At 41.8% G+C, this 25,540-nt stretch overlaps 2 protein-coding genes across 13 annotated transcripts in view; one reads left to right on the top strand and one right to left on the bottom strand.

The window, feature by feature from the left end:
- CLCN3 (chloride voltage-gated channel 3) overlaps nucleotides 1–8,499 on the bottom strand; it is a 43,978-nt gene extending 35,479 nt beyond the window's left edge. For 4 of the 5 annotated variants that reach the window (XM_079991381.1, XM_079991386.1, XM_079991383.1 and 1 more), the window contains exons 1-2: nucleotides 8,361–8,499; nucleotides 3,048–3,224 (exon numbers count right to left, since the gene is read on the bottom strand). In XM_079991381.1, coding sequence (XP_079847507.1) covers nucleotides 3,048–3,207 — 160 coding nt within the window. In that variant the 5' untranslated portion in view covers nucleotides 3,208–3,224; nucleotides 8,361–8,499. Of the gene's footprint in view, nucleotides 1–3,047; nucleotides 3,225–5,714; nucleotides 5,814–8,360 lie in introns of those variants that run through there. The other variant, XM_079991382.1, reaches the window with a different exon arrangement.
- A 360-nt stretch (nucleotides 8,500–8,859) lies between these two features.
- NEK1 (NIMA related kinase 1) overlaps nucleotides 8,860–25,540 on the top strand; it is a 41,373-nt gene continuing 24,692 nt past the window's right edge. For 2 of the 8 annotated variants that reach the window (XM_079991360.1, XM_079991355.1), the window contains exons 1-17: nucleotides 10,122–10,300; nucleotides 12,620–12,767; nucleotides 12,849–12,945; nucleotides 13,996–14,093; nucleotides 14,266–14,349; nucleotides 15,001–15,068; nucleotides 15,146–15,232; nucleotides 16,453–16,507; nucleotides 17,370–17,570; nucleotides 18,972–19,032; nucleotides 19,760–19,914; nucleotides 21,708–21,767; nucleotides 22,023–22,082; nucleotides 22,205–22,252; nucleotides 22,357–22,431; nucleotides 24,242–24,417; nucleotides 24,500–24,628. In XM_079991360.1, the coding sequence (XP_079847486.1) occupies nucleotides 12,651–12,767; nucleotides 12,849–12,945; nucleotides 13,996–14,093; nucleotides 14,266–14,349; nucleotides 15,001–15,068; nucleotides 15,146–15,232; nucleotides 16,453–16,507; nucleotides 17,370–17,570; nucleotides 18,972–19,032; nucleotides 19,760–19,914; nucleotides 21,708–21,767; nucleotides 22,023–22,082; nucleotides 22,205–22,252; nucleotides 22,357–22,431; nucleotides 24,242–24,417; nucleotides 24,500–24,628 (1,571 nt within the window). In that variant the 5' untranslated portion in view covers nucleotides 10,122–10,300; nucleotides 12,620–12,650. Of the gene's footprint in view, nucleotides 8,879–9,919; nucleotides 10,100–10,121; nucleotides 10,301–12,619; nucleotides 12,768–12,848; nucleotides 12,946–13,995; nucleotides 14,094–14,265; nucleotides 14,350–15,000; nucleotides 15,069–15,145; nucleotides 15,233–16,452; nucleotides 16,508–17,369; nucleotides 17,571–18,971; nucleotides 19,033–19,759; nucleotides 19,915–21,707; nucleotides 21,768–22,022; nucleotides 22,083–22,204; nucleotides 22,253–22,356; nucleotides 22,432–24,241; nucleotides 24,418–24,499; nucleotides 24,629–25,540 lie in introns of those variants that run through there. The other 6 variants (XM_079991357.1, XM_079991356.1, XM_079991359.1 and 3 more) reach the window with 6 other exon arrangements.

Genomic DNA, 25,540 nt, shown 5'->3' with positions numbered 1-25,540 from the left:
CCACAAAAGCAAGGGATCTGAGATCTGAAATACAGTGGTACCTCGGTTTTTGAACAGCTTAGTTCCCAAACAACTCAGAACCCGAATGCTGCAAACCCGGAAGTAGGTGTTCCGGTTTTCGAACTTTGCCTCGGAAGCCGAACGTGCTCCTGAGCTTCCATTTTCACTGTTGCGCAGCTCATTTGAGTCCCCTGCATAGTAATTAAGGCTTTTTTCATCCCATGTTGCCCTTGCAAGGCAATTTTAAGGCCCCCCCCCATCATAATAAAGGCTTTTTTCATCCCGTTTGTATCCTTGAGCAGCTAATTTAAGTTGTCCCCCCCCCCGACGCATCGTAATTAAAGCCTTCCATTTCTGATTGCAGTGTTCTGAGGTGATATTTGGTGCTTTTGTTTTTGCTATTTTTAGTATTTTTGTTTGTGTGGCTTTTTCATTTTTGTGACTGTGGCTTGTTTTTCGTTTTATGATTGATTGATTGATTGATTGATTGTGTTACTGCTGAAATGGATAAAAGCCCCCCATCCAAACAATATTATCAATGCAAGTAAGAAAAAAAATAATTTTAATTTTTATCATCTACAATACTGTCTTATTTATTTTATAGTATAGAACATTGATTATTGCTTTCATTTTATGGATCAGTGGTCTTGCTGGATAGTAAAATTCATATTAAATTGCTGTTTTAGTGGTTGTTTCTAAAAGTCTGGAACGGATTAATCTGTTTTGCATTACTTTCTATGGGAAAGTGTGCCTTGGTTTTGGAACACTTTGGTTTTGGAATAGTCTTCCGAAACTAATTAAGTTTGAGAACCAAGGTACCACTGTACTGCTTCTCTTCCTAGTTAGCTGGCTCTATTCCTCTCGATACAGGGAAGAGATTGGTGGAAGGACAGTAAGGATATGACAAGGCTAGATGAAGCCCTGATGGGTTAGGGAAAGCATTTATGAAGAGTGATTTTGATGGACAGGTAAGCCAATGAACAGTGTGAAAAATAATATTAAGTATCAGGAAAACTAGTACATCAAAATAGTGGCCTTTTTGACTGTCCATTCTAGGAGTGGGGAGGAAAGAGAGGCCTGATACTTACTGGAAAGTTTCGTAAGCTACTGCACTGCAACCTAATATATACTTAACACAGGAAAGATCCCCTTTCAAGTGTCTATTACTTAAATCAGGGATTGCCAATGCAGTGCCCGCTGGCACACATTTGCCCAGAGAAGTTTTCCCTGGTACTTGTAGGGTCTCCTCCTACTGAAATTAAGACTTGAAAGAAACATGTCATTGTAGTCAACAGAATAGGTTGTGATGCAGTGTGTGCAGTGCCCACAACAAGCCCAAGTAGGTTGTTGACCCCTGACTTAAATTACAACTGAAATTGCCAGTGTGTGCAGTTGTGAAGCAGCTGTTAAGAGTATCAAACATTGTTATTAATAGTTACAGTTCTATTCCAGAGATTCAAGTCAACTATAACATTTTAAAAGTGTGGCACATATATGATGATCATAATCTTCAGGGGCATTATACTCCTTCACAAGTTTGGAAAGGTATTTACTAAGGGCTCAGATTTCTGCAACTAGTTCCTTCACTATATGAATGTTTGTGCCTTATTTGCTTAAACTAATTCATCTAAAGCTATTGTTCTTTGACAAGCCCTGACCAATGTTCCATTATGTTCCTTGTTGATATTTCTAGGAATAAAAACAATTTAGCACAAACACAATGTCCTTCAACAAATTAACACATTGTATCTTTCCCTTTAAAGCTTTTCTTACTAAAGCTTAAAAAGAACAGATTTGCACCTTTTCTTCCTGCAATTTATGGACAGCCAATTTAGTCACAGCAAGTCTCAGTATTCATCCGTTATTGTTCCCATCTGATTTTGTTCCCAAATAGCCTCAAGAAGCATCTGTGCTTCTTGAATCATGGAGTAATGTTAGTCATTAAGTTATGCCAACCACATTTAACGAAACTGTAAAAAAATTAAATTAAAACATGTTAGCTTTGAAAAGCTAATACAGGCAGCCCCATTTACAATATGTACATGACCATGTATCGCACCAAACTCAGAAACATCATAAAGTCATCACTGAAACATCATGAAAAGGGTGAAATGGTGTGTTTGCAGGCTTTTTCCATGGGTTTCAATTATATGCAATTTCACCGACGCATGAGGTGCCTCAAAACGTAACCCACACATAAACGGGGGGCTGCCTGTACTGTTCATAACGCCAGTATTTCTTCAAACGAAGAAATATATCAGAAAGTCTTAAAATAGTATGTGGAGTGCTACAACTAATCTAACAAGAAAGTCATTTTACAGTTCACAACATTCTGCAAGAAGATACTATACAATATTAAAGTCTAATTCAGGTATTGCAAAACCATTGTTTTGTTGTTAGGGTTGTGCCTTTGGCTCATGTGCACTGTTCATCCCTGCACCATTCATCCTCCACCACCTCCTTGCTACTTACAGTTAAATTTTATCCTGCTCTTCCTATTGTTGCTGTGTCCGAACTGGGCAAACTATAGATACTATACCACACAAATCCAGTTGAAACCCTGGGGCAAGATTCAGCACAGCACAAGCAGGCATCAGTTTGGGCAATGGGGCCTCTCCTCCTCACTGCAGCTCCCACCCCTAAAGATGCCCTGGCAGACCCTCCTGAACAGATCTGAGCAGGGAAAGAGGAATGGAGGGAAAGAAGAGAAACCAGGAGTCTGGTTGCATAAAGAATTCTACAGTGCGAGCAGGCAGACATCAATGAACGTTGTCCATGGCTTCCAATTGGAGTTTGGAGGCAAGCTATGGTTTGCAGTACAACAGGAAGCAAGGATGGGAACTGCAGTGAATGAGCCCAAGGTAAGGCCTCAAATGCCAAACTATAGTTTGGTTATGACAACTGAACTGAGACATGATTTTTTTGTTTTTATGCTCAGAACACCAAAAACATGTCGTAATGCCACACCATGAGGATCCTAAAAGCCCAATCTACCAGCATGTAAGTACAATGAGTTAAAAAGAAATACCAGTGGTTTACTGACTTACCAATACATGCATCACCATCTAACAAATTGTCATCTTCAGAGGTCTGGAAGTCCATGATGACACCGGCTCCATCTAGAAGTTCTTCATCACTGCTTGCACTAGTTATGCTGTTGTAGCTATTTCGGTAGTAACCTCTATGGAACAACTGTTCGGACTCCATTTAGCTGCTTTAATTACCTGAAGAAGAAGAAGAAATTCAAAGTTATAAAGCATTGCCCAAGTACACAATTCACATTAAAGTGAAGAATACAGAGATTTTTCTTGAAGTATTAGGAAAATTCATTATAGCTCAATGAAGGTGCAACTACCATAAATATAATTCAAAAGCAGCAGCAGCTACCCATGTAAAAACACTCATGGTTTGTGTTTAATTCTGAAAACGTGCATACTTTTGAAGCCAACCTACAATCTCTATCATAGTACTATAATATTTATTTTTCATTATGAAAACATTATGCTTATGATACCTCCTTTTTGAGATATGAACTTAAGCAGACATTAGTTAGATAGGATAATGTGACTTCAAAACTGAAGCATTTATTGATAGACAAAGGAATAAGAAACGACAACTACCTCATGCAGTCAGTAGCTCAAAAAGCAACCCTACGGCTTCCTATAAAGGCAACTATAAAAAAGTGGGTAGCATATGACCAAGTCACACTCATAATAAACCCACCAAAATGAATGAACTTAAGTTTGTCAAGCCCATTTATTTCAATGGGTCTGCTCCACGTATAGCTTAGTTGGCTACAATCTGTAGTTCCTTTTGTGGAATGGGATGGGTGGAAAGCATATAAGAAATTAAGTGTGAGAAGAGCATGTGGGAGAACAGGTAAAAGCGTGAATGAAAGGCAGTCTTTCTAATAACCCTGGAACATCCATTCTGCACCTCAGGTGATTATACAAATTCACCTTTTTTCAGCACTGCATCTGTATACCTAGGACAGGCGGCTTATCTTAATGATACATTGTACTATCTACTTCAAATAGACATAATGACTGGGACACCAAACTTGTACTAGCAGAAAACACTTCTTACAGGTGTCTTGGGGTGCTGCTCCAGAGGGCCCTTCAATCTGGAGGAAGAAGTTGAAAGTTTGATGCGTGTGTGGAAAATACTGCCCATGAAGCTGTGGATCACTTCTAGTTTACAGTATAATTGTCTATATGCAAAACTTTTTTAAAAAAGCCAGTTTATAAAAAGCAGACTGTTAATGTTACGCCTACGATAAACATGTAGGTTTCCTCATGCTGATCCAAAATTTATTAATTCAGAACTATTATTTATTAATCATCTGATTTATATTCCAACCTTCCTCCCATACGTAAAGGGACTCCTGACCATTAGGTCCAGTCGTGGCCGACTCTGGGGTTGCGGCGCTCATCTCGCTTTATTGGCCAAGGGAGCCGGCATACAGCTTCCGGGTCATGTGGCCAGCATGACTAAGCCGCTTCTGGCAAACCAGAGCAGCGCACGGAAACGCCGTTTACCTTCCCGTCTGAGCGGTACCTATTTATCTACTTGCACTTTGACATGCTCCCAGGATTGCATACAGAACAATGCTAAAACTTTTTAAATCTAAAAACAGTTCAAAAACTTCATTTTGACCAGTGATCAAGGCTTCTATGAACAGTGTCTTTCAGTCAGCAAATGTCCGCGTAAATAGGAATGTTCTTAAATTTCTCTTGAAGGTAAACGATGAGGGAGACAGATGTACCTCACTCACAAAGGAGAGCATTTCCCAAAAAAGGCTCTGTCATGGATCAATACCAACCAGGCAGCCCCACATGGTGGCATGACCAACAAGACTTCATCAAGATAGGGTACAAGAAGCTCGATACTAAGGAAGGTGCTTTTTTTAGTACTTGGGTCACAATACTGAGTCATTTATTGGCCAGTAACTTAGGTTACACAAGCACAGAATTTCAGTTTTAGTAAAGGGTATTGTCAGGAAACTGCCATCGGAAGAACAGGTGGTGGAAGGGCTCCAGGAGGATAGAAGAGACTCAGCAGCAGAAGAGGGAACCAGTAGGGGGGGAGCAGGAGCTTCAAGGGACAGGAAGTCGGAGGGAGGCTCTGGGACACTTCCAGTGAGAACAGTGAGGAGGTATCAAGGCCCCCTTTAGCGACCCCCACCCCTCGCCGGAAGCTGTCACGCAGGGAATCTAGGAGACGCGTTTCCGTCAAGCAGCTTTTATGCTGGAAACGTTTCCGCAAGCGCCCACTGTCGGATTCTACCAGTGACTGACGGAGCCATGTCCAAGGGCTCCGCTCAAGGCAGAGCTTTGCTACGTTGAGCAAACTCCGAGGGACTAACCCTTTTACGCACAAGTAGCTCATTGTCCCATCACAGGTATGTACAAGCCATGTTTAGTCAAATTCATATAATAAAAATGAATAAAACTGCATAACTAATGTACAGGCAAATACAAGCCACAAAAAGCACAAATGCAATGATTTGATATCTCAGTGACAATTTTATATGCGCTGATATAGTTCTACTTAAGCCAAAGATCCACTTCTAAATAAAGTGCAAAGACCAAGGCAGGATAGTAAGTGTTTTAACTTCTACAGCCATATAGTTAACAATTTAGGTAATACTTCAGACTGCTTTATGAAATCAAGAAAACTTTAGGTATTATATATCACAGAAATGGTTGTTTTACCTGTAAAACCGGGGTTTTTTGCTGAAAATATACCAAATTCAATGCCCGTGTTTTATGGTGCCTTCATTCACTATTCTTTGGTCTTGAAATTAAACTTTCAGTCTTCTTATATAGAATCACAACTCGTGCTCTGAAGTCATATGACTTTTAAGAACTATGGAACCATTATGAAAATTTGTTGTATCTTTGGCACGCCTAACTGTGGAACTACAGGAATGTACCACTGATGCAGGATAGATGGGAGGATTCATGGCAGGCGGACAGGAGGGAATCCTCTCTCTGTGGCCATTTCTCTACCCGCCTATTTTGTTTTATTTTTGCAGATATTCTCTTGAACAGCAAAGCAATGTGCAATCATTTTTACCCCAGCGAAAATTAAATGTGGGCCCCACTGGGGGCAGTGGAAGGAAGGAAGAAGAGAATGGCATGTGGAAGACAAAAGAGGTTCAAGACTATCTAAATGCCTTTATTCCTCCCTGGTTCCCTCCTTACAGTAGATCCACTTATAGGAACTGCCCTCCAGAGATCCTGAAGGTCTTATACAGGGGGATATGGAAAAACTCAAATTACAACACTCCAACACTTTCATTAAAGCAGCTTTTCCCTAAGATTTATGGGTTGGAGCACTGGTTCCCAAACATTTTTGGGCCACTGCCTACTTGGTTCCATAAATTCATCCCCAGTGCTCCCTACCCGACACTATAAAGGCATTATTCAGGATAGTGGCTTGCACAACCTGCAAAGGAACACAGTAATGGAACCCCATCCAGAACATTCACCTTGCCTAGCTCCCAGACCTGGGTACGAACTACCCACAAGTCTTGTCAAGATTCAGTTTCAACTAATTAGCTTTAATCCAGCCCACCATGTGTTCAAGCACCAGGTTAGGACCTGTTCAGCCACACCCAACTCAGATGTCATTGAAAAATAAAGTTGGGTGTTATTCACACATTGGTGGCACCTTGCTCCAAACCCCTAATGACGACTCCAAATTAGTATTAATGACCTTCAGCTTAGACTACAGTACTGTAAGATGCTTTAAGTTTGAAACAGAAACTGCTACTACAAGCAAAATGCTGCTGCCAGAATACTGACTGGAACATGGCAATCAGACCATATTTCACCCATTTTGTTTGATCTACATTGGTTGCCAGTTATTTCTGGGGCCACTTCAACGGGTTAAATAGCCTTAAGCGGTTTGGGACCTAGGCACTTAGAGGACTGCCTTCTAAGTGCTCCATTGTATCATCTGAGGTATCACTCTGGATCCATTGGTGATACAAGACCTGCAGGCAGCAACAAGGGCAGTCAATAAATCCAGAGTGGTGCCTTCAGTTTCCAAACTGGTAGAACTGGAAGAGTGGAGATCAACAGAATATAATGAGGCAAAACATCTGAAATATAGGGTGAGTGGGACAAGGCGATGGATAGATTTAAAAGTAAGGACAAAATGTTTGTGGTGGTCACAGAAAGGGAAGCTTGTGAAAGGCTCTTGATATCATATAGAGCAACAAATAAAGAGGTGCCCCATCTCTCCTCTGCAAAGAGAGAGATGTTCTTGTACAGAGAAAGCTTTTGTACAGGCAGAAACTTCATTTATTCTAAAACTCAGCAAGGACATTAAGTTTTCTGCAAAGAAGAATTGAGAGGAGAAGTTCTATTTGTTCTTTGCCAACTTGTGGTGCAAGTCTATTTGGGATACACGAAGCTTAGCTTCCAATAAAAATATTTTAGGTAAACAAAAGCTCATTAAGAAAGTTTGTGAAACTTTCCCCAACCTGATGGTGACTAGATGTTATAGACTACAACAGTCATCTTCCCTGACCAGAGTTATAGTCCAAAACATTTAAATGGCAGCAGGTTGGGGGGGGGGCATCCAGCTGCCTTTGCGAGACTTAGGATGAGACTTGTGAGAACTTCAGGCCTCTGCAAGTGTATTTTTCTACCCGCCAACAAGTCAATAACAGCCATTACTGAGGAGTACAAATCAACGCATACCGGTAATTGCCACATATTAATGTTGCAATACAAGCTGCCAAACATCAAGGCCACAGATTTGCTTGGGAGTACTACTTCCGAGTAGGCATGTACACAAACCCATCGCAGAACCAACTTAGCTTACAGTTTCCTATGCAACTTTGGTGATTCCAGAAGAGCACTGGACTTCTTTGCTCAGAAGGAAACCCCACTAGGGGGGCCATGCAGCTGGAGGGCAGCACTATTGGGCTTGAGGGGGAAGCCTTCCCTTTGGCAGGAGGCAGATTCCATCAATGGAAAGGGGGGGGGGGGCGACCGCAGGAAGGCGGCCTGGCCATTCTCCCCGCCCCATGGATACCCTCGGGCCGACGGCAACGGCAGGATGCGGCATGACGCTTCCTTTTCCCGGCCAGCGGAGAGGAGAGGAGCCTTCCAGAGGCGAGGGGCACCCAAGGGCTCCCCCCCCCCTCAGCGCAGACGCCTCACCCTCTCGCCCCGGGATCACCTGGCACGTTCTAGCAGGCGCCCCTCCGCCTCGCCTCACGCCACAACCACCTTCCTGCAGCGGAGGGAGCGCGTGAGGCAAGAACCGCGTCCCGCATCGCCCGCCCCCCCCCGACCACTCAGGCGCCGCCTGGGCTCCCTCGCCTCAGCCGCGTCCTGCCCTACCTGGCCGTGTGGCGCCGCCTGGTGATCCCGCCAGAAGGGCTCACACATCCTCCCTCCGTCGGGCCGGACGGAGAGACTCGGCCGCCTCCCGCCCAACTAACGCGGGGGGTGGGGCTTCACGCGCAGCCCACGCCTCGAGGTCACGCCTCAGCCAGCCAATCAGCGTCCGGAAATCGGCGCTCGGCTCAGCGGAACCCCGCCCTTCGCCGGCGAAATGGAGGGGGTGGAGATAAGCGTCTCCGCGGCCGCGCAGGCGCAGCCGCGGGACCGTCAGACGCCCCGTGCCGGGGACGCTTTAACCGGGCGGTGTTAAAGGCAGGTGGGTTCGGGCTCCGCGCGTGCGCGCTGTGTGCAAGGTTGTTGGCGCTCCTCGCTGGTGTTCGCAATGTCCGCAGGAACAGAGCTCTGGATTTACGTAGCGCTCGACTGAACGGGACTTTCAGCCGCCTGAAGTTTTGCCGAGTGACAGGACTGAGCCTTACGATTAGCAGAGCTGGTCTTCCCCGCGGCATTTTGAGGTTTCAATCTTAACAGCCGCGTCGCATGAGATGTGGTGCTTGTAAGGGTTTGGGACATTTTAATTCTGTGTGGTACGAACGGTAATCATGTAAGTTTTTATATATATATATATATATATATATATATGTACACACACGCGCGCGCGCGCGCACACACACACACACACACACACTATGCAACTAAAATACGGAAAATATAGAATACTCCTTGCCCGCTTCAAGGTGCAGATCAGATTACCCACTAATGCAACAGTGCTGCTCTTGTCTACTCAGAAGTAGGCCCTGCTAAATTCACAATGAGCCTTACTGCATATATTATGTAGGATTGCAGCCTTACTGCACGGTTCCTGAAAAGTAAACCTTAACAGGAGTCAGTGGCGTAGCGTGGAGGGTGCAGGGCAGGGGGGCCTGGCCGCACCGGGCGCAACATCTGGGGGTTAGGGTTAAGGGGCGCAAATCCACGTGTTAGGGGGTGCAAATTACTTGCCTTGCCCCGGGTGCTGACAACCCACGCTACGCCACTGACAAGAGTTATGTGGACATTTCTCGCAATAGGACATTTTGGCAGCACGCACTTTGGTTGTAGATTATTATCCCCATCATAACGGGGAGATACTTCAGGCCTATCAAGCAATCTCTTCAGCAATGCCATGTGAAAGGATGAGGGGGATTGAAAAAGAGTTAAGATTCAAAATAAGCACGTGTCCAGGCAGCAATCATGTGCTTAGTGCAGTTTACCTAAACATAAATAAACGAGGTGGCAATGCAGTTGGGAGACGATGAAGGAAGATTTGGCCACATACTTGCATAGATAGATAAGTGGGAAATGCTTATGCAGGCTCCGTGTACCGTGTTCCACCATCTTCCCTCTCTTTCTACGGATGCTCGGACATTAAGCGGACTGGGAAAACATTAACTATACGCAATAATAGGCAGGAGCAGCCGCATGCATTGACAGGCCTCCCGCTGCTCACCCTCAACCCCCGCCTCCTTCCCCATCCGCGGCTTTCACTTGGTACTTGGGTCACGTGACCTCCCCTCGCCGCGTTACCAGGGTGAAGCCGTAAGCAGGCGCTGACGGAGCTCCCTCTGTGGTGCATCCGAACCTTCAGGGCGCCGGCTTCGCCCAATGGCAGGGCGGGAGTTTGATGTCGCCGTCCTATAGCAACGCGAAAGGGGTGGGAGCGGAGCTCGGGTTCGGTTGGAGCTGCTGGAAAAAGGGTGAGGTGGGCTCGGGGTTCGGCAGAGAGGTGGCGGGGCCGGAGAGGGAAGAAGCCTGAGGAGGGGGGGCCCCCTTGGCGCTTTACTGGCGGAGGGTGGGGCGCAAATGTTCCTTTCCCGGCTCGCTTTGCAGCAGCAGCAGCAGCAGCGGTGCCTGGCTGCTTCTCCTCCCTGTTTCCCCGCGCTTGGGGCTCCTGCTTAGTAAGTTGCCTCGCTTCGTGCCTTGTTCTGCCCTGTTTGTTTGTAGTCGCCGACGCTGTTGCTGCAGCAATGGGTGTGTCGGGGGCCGCAGTGGGGAGGCTCCCTCCTCGAGGGCCCCTGGGTGTAGGAAGGTGAGCCCCTTCCCTCCTGGCACGCTGCGGCGCAGAGGTTCATGGAGCAGGCTCCAGTGTTTAAATGCGGGGTAATTACCCCGGGGTAACTCCCACGGCCTGAAGGTCAGTTAAGGGGGGGGGGCGATTTTTATTTATTTTTTGTTAAGTCACTCCACTCCATCCACGGGGAGTGTGAGGTGAGAGGAGCTTCTCGCTTCCCACCCTGTAGCATCCTTATCAAGAACGGTTGAGTTACTGGGTATTGTCAGGTCTAATACAGAAAACTAATAGAGCTTTACACGGGAGCCACTTTTTACAGGCGTTTCAGAGAAGTGAATCAAAATTGGTTGAAAACAAGGTGCCTTACATCGTGCCGAGTAAGTTCTAATTCATTACAGCGTAGGCCAGCTTGTACTCAACCAATTTTGATAACTTTAAAAGGTCCGAACGCCATGTTTTCTAAATTTTGGCAAAACTGGTTTTACAAAGTGGTAGATCAAAATATTACTAAAACTGCAAAAGTGGTGTATATGCTATACTAATCATATTAATGGTTGTCGCATTGGGCTGCAATTCTGTGCAACTTATCTGGGGAATACAGAAAGACATAGGAAGCTGCCTTGTATCAAGTCTGATCATTGGTCCATCTCTAGTTCAACGTTGTCTGTGCAGATTGATAGCTGCTCTCTGCTTGTTCAGATTGCATCTCTCCCGGCCCTATCTAGAGACGCTGGGGATTGAACCCCGGGAGTTGGAGTCAAAAAGCATCTAGAACATAGGAAGCTGCATTGTATCAAGTTGGACTGTTGTGCCATCTAGATCAGTTTTGTCAACACTGACTGGCAGAGGATTTCCAGGGTTTAAGGCAGAAGTCTTTACCATCCCTACTTGGAGACACCAGTAAATGAACGTGAGACACGTTACTGCAAAGCACGCGCTCTACCACTGCAGATCATGGGTTCCTCAGCCCCAGATGAATGGAATTGACTGCCAAACTCTATAGGGTCAAAAACACAATGTTGCATTGTACTTCAGAACTAATTAGTAAGCAGTGCTGGTATTTCAAACTTGAAAAAATATGCCCCCTATGGCCATAGTAGCCAGTGACTGGGCAGCCATGTTGTGGACCAGCAATAATTTCCTAGAAGTCTTCAAGGGTAAGGTAGGCCACATGTATAATGTACCACATCAGTCTAATGCACTGTATCAGTCTAATGTAGAGGTTATCAAGGCATATAGAACAGCAGCCAAGACTTTATCACTCAATATGGCATGCCGACTTTATATTAATCACACTTACCTCATCCCCAAAGTCATGTGGTGGCATTAGTCAGCAATTTCTTATATGTGTTTAAAATAGCATTAGCAGCTTGAATAATTCCTCTATTGTAAGAGCAGAACTCTTCCTATACCATCTTCTGGTACTTGACTAGTCAGATAGTTTCAGATGCATTCCAACTTCCATCCTAGCAAAGCCCTCCAGAAAGATACAATTGATGAAAGCTGATGAGAGTTCCACAAGAATACCCCTTCTCTATATCCTGATGATGGTTATCTTCAGGGGCAGCAACAAAGTTTGAAAATGCATCCAAGTGGTTAGCTTAAGCTCTGCTACCAAACTAGCAAACTCAGTTCGGGTTATCATTTTAAGGCTGCAGTCTTAAATAAGTTTACTTGGAAGTGGTCCCATAGAACTCAGTGGGTCTCATTCCCAAATACTGTAAGTATTTAATCCTGACTTGGCAATAAGCTTCACTTTAACCCAGTGGAACCTACTTTCAGGTAAGAGTGCATCGTGTCAGACTATATAACAAAGATCCAGCTATGTGTTACTTTTCATAAATGCAGCAGTTCTCCTTTTCTAAGATGTGCTTCGAGGTTTACTTGCATCTTCTTGGTATATGGTCTGTGACAGTTTTTTAATCAGGTAACATATAAATATTTCTGTGTTCCTTTGAAAAGCATTTTCCATAGTAATAGCCATGGGATAGAAACAGTGGATGCAAACTACTGTACAGCTTATCTGAAGCAGAAATAATTGCATTCACAGGCTTAGAGACCTTATAATGAAAGGGAATGTTGAAACATTGATGGCATCTAAAAAGACAAGTGATTTGGAAACTGGTTTGTGATGCATAAATTGATCTGGCAGATACAAAAAGAGCAACTTGGTTATTCCGTTAAAAAGCTCCCTTTTTCTCCCTAGCCCATACATAAGGATGCCTTAGAAAAGTACCATGGACAAATATATTAAGGTGCAAAAGATTGGTGAAGGATCTTTTGGAAAAGCAATTCTGGTTAAAGCAAAGGAAAATGGCAAACAATATGTTATTAAGGAGATCAATATATCCAAGGTGAGTCTCTTGACTTTTATTTCCTTTCATTACATCTTTCCTTATATTTATGTTTTCACAAACAATGCTTTTCTTTTAAAGATGTCGAATAAAGAGAGAGAAGAATCAAGGAGAGAAGTTGCAGTGTTGGCAAACATGAAACATCCAAATATTGTGCTATACAGAGAATCATTTGAAGGTTAGGATTAAAAATAACTTGGCATCTAAAATAAAAAGCTGAACTGGATTGAAGTGCCTGAATTGGGGTTTGTGTGTTGCCTTTCAACATCCAGTTTCCTGTTTAGCATTTCTTGTTGCATGCTGCAGTTCTGTGTGTGCTTGCTTAAAAGAGGGGATGGAGAAAAATTTCATTAGGCCCACATTACTAAGCAAACTGACCTAATTTCCATCTCCCAGTCTAATATGCAGATCAGAACACAATTATATTTTAAATATCACACTTCTCTGAACCTTCCCATAATGTTCTCAGCTCAGAAAAAAATAACCAAAATATGTGTGCTTTTAAAAATAATAATACTCATTTTATAGTGAAGTATGTTTAGAAATGCATTTCAGGTAAGATAGATATCTAAATACAAAATTTTGCATGAATTTTCTTTCTTTAAAAATCAGACTAATGTGGAAGCGTGATGATGATGATGATATTTTATTCGTACCCCACCTATCTGATTGGGTTGCCTCAGCTCCTCTGGGCAGCTTACAGCATATATAAAAACCATAGTAAAACATTAAAAAGCTTCTCTATATATGGCTGCCTTCAGATGTCGTCTAAAGGTTATATAATTACTCATATCCTTGATATCTGAAGGGTGGGCATTCCACAGGATGGGCACCACTTCTGAGAGGGCCCTCTGCCTGGTTCCCTGTAGCTTCACTTCTCACAGTGTGGGAAATGCCAGAAGGCCCTCAGTGCTGGATCTCAGTGTCTGAGATGAATGATGGATGGAATGGACTTACATAACTGAACACATATGAAATTGGCACGGGCCAGAAATAGCATGATCTGACATATCAATTTAAAAGTCAGTCAAATTGATAAGTAGGACCTCCTAATAAATATGGTTGGATTGGGCAGCAAGTCTACCATTTTTCATGTCTCCTGTATGAGTTGGAAAATACACAGTAATGGAAGCTAAACAAATTAAGGGACTGGCCAGTGTGATGCATTGTGAAGTGTAAATTAACACTTGTGTGTATTTATTTATTTATTTATTTATTTATTTTACAGAAGGTGGCTGTCTTTACATAGTGATGGACTATTGTGAAGGAGGAGACCTGTTTAAAAAAATTAATACACAGAAAGGTGTCTTGTTTTCAGAAGACCAGGTAAGAGGATTTGAGATTTATATTGCTTGATAACTGTAGATGTTCTAGCTCTGATAGACACTCACTATGTCCACGATAATGGCTGGCATTGGTGCTAACCAAAAAATATGTGGTTGTGATTCTGACTTTTGCTTTGCCTCTGAAATGTGATGTCAATTCTAACTTCTTTTAGATCATGGATTGGTTTGTACAGATCTGCTTAGCACTGAAACATGTGCATGACAGAAAAATTTTGCATCGAGACATAAAGTCACAAGTAAGTTCACTGAAACTTTTTTTTAATTGAATGTCAATATTCTAATAGCTAGGCTTTAGCCTACTTTCTTTGAAACACTGATGAGAGAACAAACCTATGTCAGGACTTTCCAGAAAGAACAAGGGTTTGTGCACTTGCAGACCAAGGCTTACTTCAGATGTAATGCTAAAACTGTGGTTCAACATTATATGAGCACCAACAAGGTAGCCCCTTCCTCTCCTCCACTTTGTGTACAAGAGAAGAATGAAGTTTTCAGTTTTGGTTTGTAATCAACCTTGAGTTTCCTGTTATGTCTAAACCTGAGGTACGTTTATTCAAATATGGTTAGTTTAGACAAACCAAGATGGAATGCACACATTCCCATATTTCCAGTCTAAGCTTATATCTTGGTTTAGAGTGCATGCGATTAGCTTTCAGGTTACATATTACAATTATGTTCGTGAGCTTTAAGCAAACAGATTTGTCAAAAATTGTTTGGAAATACTCCTAGTTACCAATCAGTTGTTACTATCAGCTGACTAAGAAATGTTAATATGCATTCAGCTAAAAGTGGTTTCTTGTAATGATTGGCAAATTCGGTATAAGTTACTTTCTTCTCTACTGAATTTAACTTTGTGTTAGTGTACTGTATTTTTCTTGTTTCTACTCCAGAATATATTTTTAACCAAAGATGGAACAATACAGTTGGGGGACTTTGGAATAGCTCGAGTTCTTAATAGGTAATACTGAAATACGTTTTGCGCAATTCACACAGTACTATAAAACATAGTCTAATTCATTATATTTTTATTTTTAGTACAGTGGAACTTGCTCGAACTTGCATAGGAACGCCGTATTACTTGTCACCAGAAATCTGTGAGAATAAGCCTTACAACAATAAAAGGTAGTATTTAGCTATAGGCTTAACTTATTTTCAGTTGTATGTAGATGCCATTGTCTTTTACTGCAATGCAATTTATTCAACTGACTTCATCATACTGCTGTGTGAAAACACAGAAGCCAACCCACTTTTATCCAGCCTCAGCATTGGTTATCATTTTCGGGCACTTGCATAACTGAGAGCAATGCAGAGAATCTATTCCATGTAGGGAATGTGCTGGTGAACCAGATTGCTGCAGCCGGCAGTATTTCACTCTCCACTAGCTGGTGAGCAGAGGGTTCAATCCTGCTGGGTGCTGATTTGCCAACACATTTGCAGGGAACACTGGCAAAGCAGACTCCCATCCCCACTGGTCAACACTGACAGGTGGGCAATGATGACATCAGGTTACTGATAGGCGGGTGGTCCCACCCCCTGTCAGAATTGACTCATGGGGTTAGGGAGAGATAAAGGATTGGCCTGCTGGGCCAAAAATATCCGTTACCCATTATCTCTTCCTTCTGGCTGTTAAGAGTAATAGCTATCCTAGGCCAGACTGATATGCTTTGATCCCAAGGCCAGTCCAAGATGTGAACCAGAAGTGGGAAATCTAAATGTCTTCCATATACCAAAAATAATATAATAATAACTTGACAATTTGGTATCCTTTGGTCATAAATGACAGTTTGCTCATTTATGGAAGTGCATACCCAATTACACTTCCATAAACGACCTACCGTAACTTTGCACCTGGCCCAGAGAAAAGGGCAAATGATGGATGAGAAAGTCATCTTTTCTAAGGAACCAGCAGAACAAAAAGCTATAAGCAGGCTGATAAGGTCCACATTGTTGCTTAGATGGTGCATGTTGCACAAGTGAACAGAATTTCAGCCATTGCAATTTACATTACCGTAGGAGCTTGGATAACCATTTGAATGGCAGAAGTTGCTGCAGCTGAAATGTACATATGTATATAGGCATAGCTGAACTTAATAAGGTGACCGAAAGTAATACAAGCCAACCCAAGTTTCAAGGACAAGCTAGACCAGGCATAGGCAAACTCGGCCCTCCAGATGTTTTTGACCTACAACTCCCATGATCCCTAGCTAACAGGACCAGTGCTCAGGGATGATGGGAATTGTAGTCTCAAAACATCTGGAGGGCCAAATTTGCCTGTGCCTGAGCTAGACTATTGATCATCTAGGGGTCTGTGCAAACTAATGTTCTGTATCTTGTTTCTTTAGTGACATATGGGCTCTTGGTTGTGTTCTCTATGAAATGTGCACACTGAAACATGCAGTAAGTCGACATTTCTAAATACTTTATAAATGAAACTCTTTTTTCCAATGCCCAGAAAATGCAATATTTTTAGTTTAGGTATTTTGACATCAAAATCACTTGTGTTTTGCTGATCGTATACTTTTTGTAGTTACATGGAGGGGGTGGTAGGAGAGAATTGAACTACAGTAATAGATAATTGCATGCCCATGATAAGATTTAAAGTAACAGCATGTGACACAAGTCAAAACCCCAAATACAGCTGTTGGCTTGCTTGGATAACATACCACATTGTTGATGGCATTTTTAAAAGGGAGGGAATTTCACTCCCCCAAACTTCAGCCTTAGAGCAATTACAGTAAGCCCACAACTTGCACACATTTAACATTAATGCATTCAGCTTTACATGTGTGGCAAATTCAAAAAAAATAATAAATGGAAAGAGGGTGGGATTCTGGGAAAAATGACTTTGGCAGTCACACCCACCATTGAACCCAATGGGTTTTGACCAGTGCTTTTTTCTGGGGGGACGCAGGGGTACACATACCCCTAAACATTTTGTGAATCTAAGTTTGGCCTCATTGAGGGGCAGTATTTCAATATGAGTAGGAAAATGAGAGTACCCCTAAACATTTTTTAAGAAAAAAAGTACTGGTTGCAATTTTGGCTTTAAGATAAGAGGGCAGTGGGAAAACAATCTGCAAAATCTTCATGGATAAAATGCAAGAATAAAAGCAAATTGAGAATATTTTCTAGAGCACCGATAATGCATATTAAAGTAATTTTGATTTTTGTAGCATTAAGAAATTCAGTTGTCTTATTTTGCTGTTTTGCTTTGGCCTTACTACTGTCTAATACATACAAATTGCACTTATGTCTGCAGTTTGAAGCTGGAAATATGAAAAATCTGGTACTCAAGATAATTTCTGGATCATTTCCTCCTGTTTCTGTGCATTATTCCCATGACCTCCGAAGTCTGATTTCACAGTTATTTAAAAGAAATCCTAGGGATAGGCCATCAGTCAACTCCATATTGGAGAAAATTTTTATAGCTAAGCGTATTGAAAAATTTCTAACACCCCAGGTATGTACTTGGACCTATTGTTACAAATGATCTACTGTGCAATAAGTTTAAGAAGCCCATCATAAACGTGCTGCTTCTGTTAATTAAGTCTTTTGGTTATGTGCAATATATCTATGTATCTTAGCAATTTAGTTACTATTGTGTTTTTATGATTATCCTTCTGTAGAATAAGAACACTGAAATGCCACTGTACAGCAGTGTGTATATATATATAGAGAGAGAGAGTGTAACACACCATTTCAAATTCAAACTTTAATTATTTAAGATATTTATACAGAAATAAGGTAGTTTACTTATACAGGGAGGGGTGCGGAACCTCAGGCCCCGGGGTCAAATTCACACCTTTCTATCATGCCCTTGAGACTTTGCCCATGCCATCTTCCCACTGCAGTCACACCCCTCATGGGTCCTGCTCTGTGTCTAGTGATTTTTTACCTCACTGGAATGTATCCATTAACAGTGACATTATCCCTTGCTTGCCTGAAGAGTTGTGTGTGTCTGGTCATACCCTTTTCCCACATCCACCTCTGGAAGGTTTCCCATGAGAGAATGTTCCCCAGCCCTGGCATAAAAGAGGGCCTCAACATTTTAGATAAGACTTTGAGAGTAGAGTCATAGTCATATGTGTAAGTAACTTGAATAGAGCATGCTAAAGCATACTTGCACAATATTTTTTGATAATACTTAAATACCTCTCTAATTAGGTACATTTTTAAAAGCATAAAATATCTTAAGTCAAAGCTTAACGGGGTCCCCTCCTCAAGGCACATGGAGAGCTTCCATGGAGGGTTCAGACATGCACCTTGTGACAGCATGACCTTTCTTGGCTCATTGAATTGTTGCATGCTGGTTGTGTGTTCATGGCCATTTATGTGATGAAATGTTATAGAGATTGCAATCCGTATCCAACATGTAATAACTCAACACGTATGTACTTTGTCTTTGGGACAAGGTGAAAGAGCTTTATACATTTCTTCTTAAGAACTTCCCATGAGTTTTGAGTTCAGGTTCATAACTAGTAAACAGCTTTTTAAAATGGTATGAACATCCAAGGTAGAGTACAGCTATCTCTATATATACTCTTCTAGAGTGGTACCTCTGGTTCTGAACTTAATTCGTTCCGGAGGTCCATTCTTAACCTGAAACAGTTCTTAACCTGAGGTACCACTTTCGCTAATGGAGCCTCCCACTGGCCTGCAATTTCTGTTCTCATCCTGAGGTAAAGTTCTTACCCCGAGGTACTACTTCTGGGTTAGCGGAGTCTGTAACCCGAAGTGTTTGTAACCTGAGGTACCACTGTATTTTTGGAACAAATGTTTATGGAAACATTTATTCAATTTATTGGTCATTCAGTAACTGTTAGATTCTGTGTTAGTCTCTAATGTAAAATTATTCTTTTAGCTTATTGCAGAAGAATTTAGCCATAAAGTATTTCAGAAGTTTGGACCTCATGCTGGACCAGGTAATATATGAAAAAAATCCTCTTAGGTGCATTTTAGTTGATTCCAATACATCATTGACCCGATCTCTAAACAGAGTATCGGGTGACAGTAGCAAATGCAGAACATTCATGATGTTTAGAGCCCCTAATTTAGAATTCATTTTTATTCATCCAAGATAGCCTATGCATAAAGAAAGGAATCTTCATCTAGAAACTTGGTTTTGAAATGAGTTTTCACAGATCAGCTTTTGTGCACGATAGCAGTACAGTATTAAAGGGAAATTTCTCAAGTTATAAAAATTGCTTATTGTTAACTTATATTATATGTAACTAGTTTGAAACAATGCAATATTGCTTCAAAATCAGTTCCAAATATGTAGCTTATAGCCAGAGCATTTTGATTTAAGATAATAAACTATTCCTTTTGCCAGGTATGTAGATGAAGATTGCTTTTGGCACATGGCTGGGTGGGGAACAGGTATACTTGAAAGAATATAAAAGGTTACCAATCTTTGTCATAAGTAAATAAGGAATAGCAGTTGTGTCTTCTCTTCCTCTTTTCAAATAAGCATTCATCCAGTTCAGTCTTATATGGAGTGTGTTGTACCTAAGCCAAATAATATCAGTATGCCTAACTGGATGAGAAGAGAATTATTTTTGAATATTCCTTAGTCTTAGGACAGATTCCTAAAGAAACCCAGTGTTGTGTAAAGGAGTTCTTTTTGTGTGTGTGTTCTCTCTTGAATAGCAAAGAGACCAGCTCAAGGACAAAACTTAGCCTCTGCTGCACCAGCTCAAAAAATCACAAAACCTGCTGCTAAATATGGAGTGCCTTTAATGCTTAAGAAGTCTGGGGATGCAGCTAAAAAGCCCTATGAGAAGCCTTCTATTAAATGCCGACAGGTGAGAGAAAATATTCAGCAGTGAAACAAAAGTATATCTTTTTGATGGGGGTGTGTGGAGAAAGTGTATGTTATATGTTGGGACTTTGTGTTTTTTAAACCTTAACTGCATTTTGTTTGTGTCAACTTGTCATGGGCATAGTTTCAGCGACCGATAGATTCCCTTGCGGGAGTGGAAACACGGTATGTAACTAGTCTTTGCAATTGCACTGTGATGCGCATTCAGGTGCAAGGCATCCAATGTGGCATCTGTTGCCTTTCCACCCACTTTCCAGTATAGATTGGCTGCGAATAGTTTTGGATCTGCTCACATATCGCTGCATGCAATTATATCTGCATTAAGGCCCATAACACAGCTGGAAGATGTTATGGCGTGTTTTGGTTCTACCCAGTGTAAAAAGTGTACAAAGACCATATAATAAAATAACAGCAAGTAAACTCTGCCAGTAAACATTCCTGAAAAGAAAACCTGAAATGCTATAATAACAACAAGCAAGCTTCAAAAACTCAGTGGAATCAAAGTGTTGATTTGGTATTTCAAAGTACTGTATAAAGTGGCACAGCCCTAGAGGGTCTTCATGAGTAAGTTATGATGTTATACTGGCCCTGTTGGTACATGCACCATCTTAAATATTTAGGATCTCATTTGCTTTTTATTTGAACAGATTTGTTTTATTTGGCTTTTAAAATTTGTGTCATCCACTGTTGACTTCGTCCTTTTCTTTGTTATTTACAATATGAGATGCAGCAGGATTGGCTAGGGATCCAATGGATCCTAAGCTGCTGAAGCCCAGCCTTCCCAAAAGCCCTGTTTTAGGGCTTCCAGCCAATTTCTACCACCAGGAATCCACTCTGTTGACTGCATCAAGTAATCTATGAGCATACACCCCCAAAAAATTTTTAGTGTCACTCTACTTGGGAAGTCTGTAAAATATTTTCCTTATATGTCCTCATTTCTCTATGCTAAAACAGTGATAGCTTTTGGCAACTTTGAAATGATCCACGCATGATGTGAAACCAACTGGCTTTTACTTGGCATTAAGAATAGCATGCAGTCTCCCATGTGTAAGTTAGTTGGTATGATGTGGCAGGGGAGGAGGAATAGAGGTGTGCTTTATGTTTTGTTTTCTAGTAACAAAATACCATATTTTTCGCTCTATAAGATGCACCAGACCACAAGACGCACCTAGTTTTTGGAGGAGGAAAACAAGAAAAAAAAATTCTGAATCTCAGAAGCCAGAACAGCAAGGGGGATCGCTGCGCAGTGAAAGCAGCAATCCCTCTTCCTGTTCTGGCTTCTGGGATAGCTGCGCAGCCTGCATTCGCTCCATAAGACGCACACACATTTCCCCTTACTTTTTAGGAGGGAAAAACTGAGTCTTATAGAGCAAAAAATACAGTAACTCTGAAAACAGCAAAATACTTGTGTCAGTATTGCTGTCTTTGGCACACTGTTGGGCAATCAGATAAATGAATGGATGAAAAATGGTGTTCACTTTTGTCTGTACTGCTGAGAATACATTAAGGCTTCAGTACATGATGCATTTACTAAGGAGTCAGTGGTACTGAAATCAAATCAAGTCCTAAGTGTAGTTTCCCGACAATAAGATCTACTGACCAAAGTGTGGTTTTGATTTCTCAGTGCACATGGAGAGGCCGAAACTGTAAGATTAATAGCAAGTTTGCAAAGTTAACTTAGTTTATTCCTGCGTTATTGATTCTCCATGCTCAGTTACCTTCTGCAGCACATGGTACATGCATTCCTTCTAATTTGTAGTTTCACTCTTTATTTAGGCCCCTCCACTTCCAGTGAAGAAAGGGAAACCAGTAGAAGAAAGGAGGAAAATGTTTGAGGTATAAAGACATGGAAACTAAGGAAACTAAGCAAAATACTTTTAAACACACAAAAAAACCTTCAAACCTTTCCTCCTTATTTCCTTCCACTAGATATCCTCTGACCTTATTTATATATATCTCTATCTGTGTGTGTGTATATACATAGATATTAAAACCTCTAGAATATGACTCTTACTATGAAGTCCTAACCATCCTGACCTAATTCTCAGGAAATAATGGGTTTCAGGGTTTGAATCTGTATTTATTTTTCAGGAAGCTGCTAAAAAGAAAAGACACGACATTTTTGAGAAGGACAAAAGACAGCGTGAACAGGTAAATTAAAGAGAGTCACTTGTTTTGTTCTGTTTATAATGATGGAATGCAGGAATAATGTCTCATATGTTACCATAGCAGTTGGTTGGCGTAATATGTTATCATTTCAAAACATCCTACAGATCAGTTTCCTCAAGGCTGAGCAGATGAGAAGACTTGAGAAGGAAAGGGTAAAATGCTTTCAACTTTCCACTTCTAACTCTAAAGTTTCATCTTCAGAGCATTCATCAATTTTTGGAGTCCCGTTTTCTCACACACATGTCCTCTTTTCCAGATGGAAAGAATAAACAGAGCCAGGGAGCAAGGATGGAGGAATGTGCTCAGTGCAGGTGGAAGTGGTGAAATCAAGGTTGGTAGCTGCTGTTAAATGTATATGCGGACACACCTGTCCTTCCTTATTTCTAACCTTATCAATAATCTGTAGGTGCTTGTCAAGCTCTTACCAGCACCCTTTAGTCCAGAAGAGGGGAATGTTTTTCAGACTGATGCAGCGTTCCTCTGTGGGAAATCTTCCAGGGGCTACATGCCAGTGGTCAGCAGGACCAGAGGCAAAAATGGCAGAGCAACAGGTGTTGTTGGCATCCGTCTGTCTCAAGAGACAGTGGAGGAGTGCACCTCTGGGGGGAAAGTCCAACTGCTGCGTTAGCAACACCAAAGTGATCTCCCTGGGGCACAAGCCTGGGCAGTGTTTATGGAGGCTCTAGGCTGCCCAGATGACGTGGCCCTCCTCTCGGCCTCACTGATGCAGTCCAAAAGAAAGCAGAGCAATACGTTTAGCGCCAGCTTGGGGTTGCCAGAAGGAGACGTACAAGGCACCATCCAACAATCTTGGGGACTCCGCTCCGGATTGGAGTAGGGTTTACTCCTTAACCTTTTCTTCGCCCAAAGATATCCCGCAAGGTTTAGCCAAGGTTTAGGGTCAGAGTTTTCCTTCTCCTAGATGAGCTACTTTGCCAGGTTGACAAGTCCCATCTGCCCCTCGATTCCCTTTACAGTACGTGTAGAAACCACCTTCTTGAACAATGGACCCAGTATTGTTACCTTTGTACAGTTGGTTCCATTCTAACCATGTGAAAGTCACACACACACACACACACACACACACACACAAAAACCACAGCCCTCCCTCCCATCTAAGCAGGCAAGAAGCATTTTCACAGTCCAAGAACACACTGCTTCCACAAATGTTTCAAAGGTTCTCCTTGTGAGAAGTGAGGTTACAGGGAACCAGACAGAGGGCCTTCTCGGTAGTGGCGCCCACCCTGTGGAACACCCTCCCTTCAGATGTGAAGGAAATAAGCAGCTATCCTATTTTTAAAAGACATCTGAAGGCAGCCCTGTTCAGGGAAGTTTTTAATATTTAATGCTGTACTGTTTTTAACACTTGATTGGGAGCCGCCCAGAGTGGCTAGGGAAACTCAGCCAGATGGGCGGGGTATTAATAATAAATTATTATTATTATTATTATTATGGCAAACGTTCTTGAGGGCATAGTGCAAAGCTGGGGGGTGGCCTGAGGAGAGTGCTGAGGGCTGGATAGGGCATTCTGGAGGGCCACGTTTTTTGTTGGGTGCAAAATAGCATAACATACAATGCACCCCCCCCCCAAAAAAAAAAAAAAACAAATTTGCAGGTGTTTAAGTTGTAGTTTTCAACTAGGTCCAATCCAAAACTATGCAAGGATGAAGACTGTACATTTTTTCATGTTACAGTGAATTTATTTGTGTGGGTTTCTATAACCATTGCAGAAGATGCAATCCTACGAATGCACAATGTTGATCAGAACATGCTGTGAGATGAATGCAAGTGTAGATCCTATACCCTGGTCAAAAGAGAGACACTTAACAGTGCTGTAGATGGCACTCTTCATCAAATAATATGTAACATTTCTATTTTTTAAAGGAAGCCACAAGGCAGATAGGAATAAATACACGAGTGTGTATGGGTCTTCATTGCTGATAGTAATCAGATAATTGTCAGAAATTACTGAAAGCCACTTTGTATCGCCAACTAGCTGGATGTTGTAATATAGAAGTCACTTTTATGTCTAGAGGTTTTTAATTACAGTATCTAAATCTGACTTTTATTACCTTAAGGAGAGCAGGTGCTGCCAGTTCTCATTGGAATAATAACATGAGAGCTTATTCTTAAATTCCTAGGCTCCGTTTTTTGGAGGCGGAGGAGCTATTGTGCCTTTACCTGTGCCTGGTCGAGGACAATATGAACACTATCATGCTATTTTTGATCAGATGCAGCAACAAAAGGAAAATATTAAAGTAACAGAGGGAAGAGATGCTGAATTGAGAGAGAAACATGGTCCAGAACCTATTGAAAGGTATGTCTGCCTTCGTTAAAAAGGAAAGAACATGTCATTCCAGATGAAAGTAATGAAAATTGCTATGCATATTTATCTACAGAGGACCACCTGGAATTCATGCAGGAGTTCCTAATGGGCCTGCAGTTCATCATCATTCACCTGATGCTGATGCAATTAGGAAAAGAATGAAAAGATTGGAGGAGGTGTCTAGACAAGCCAATGCAAACAGGTTGGACTGATGATGTATGGATCTGTCCTGTGTGTGTAGGTTTCTGTCACCGTCTGTTTAGTTTAATAACTAACACTAGAGTGTGAATGACAGTAATAGATACACCATAATCATCTGCCCGCCTCTCTAGATCAGAGTGGTTATACAATATTACTAATTTCTTTAGGATCCAAAATGCTTACCTATTTAATATAAGTTAACAAGCTTGCACAAGTACTGTATATTGTGCAAGCAATATAACAATTGCAGGAGAGGGTCCAAGTAAAAAGGGTCTAATTATACTCATTTTATATTTCCTAGATTATATAATCCAGAGCAGTAAACTTCAACTTTTTCAGATTACATAGTTTTAACCCAAACATTAGGGGATTCATTTAATAATGTTTTGCCCATATATTTGTGTGGTGGTAATGTTGTGAGCCACGCTAGGGCAAGACCAAGTAGTTGAAGACCAATGACCCAGTGAATAGCAACAAAATTGTTGTATCTGGCTATTGTCCAAGAGGATATGTTTGTATTTACTTCACACATCATAGGTTGCCCCTTTTTAAGGCCTCTACAGTTGCTTGCCTATATGACAGGCCACAGAAACTGGCAGGATGAGGCTTTAAGAACATGGATTTAAGATTTTATTGTACACTTCTGCTGAAATACAGCTGTTGTCTTTTATAATTGTAATTTCTCTTCCAGCGCTTATGATGCAAATAGTATATTATGGAGAATACATTTCAGCCTTAAACAAAAATAGACCTTGTTTTAAGCTGTCAGGATTGCTTCTTGTTTAAATTTGTCTTCCAAAGCAGTTCCAAGAGGGTAGAAAAACCTTCCCAACCTCGTTCTCACCAGACTCCCCTCATCCATGGCTATCAACCATGCCAGCTGAGACTTGTGGGAGTTGGGAATCTAAAACCT

The sequence above is a fragment of the Podarcis cretensis genome (assembly GCF_951804945.1).
Source record: "Podarcis cretensis genome assembly, chromosome: 9".
Lineage (NCBI taxonomy): Eukaryota > Metazoa > Chordata > Lepidosauria > Squamata > Lacertidae > Podarcis > Podarcis cretensis.
The sequence above is the reverse complement of the archived record's forward strand: the minus strand, read 5'-3'. Positions and strand labels throughout refer to the sequence as shown.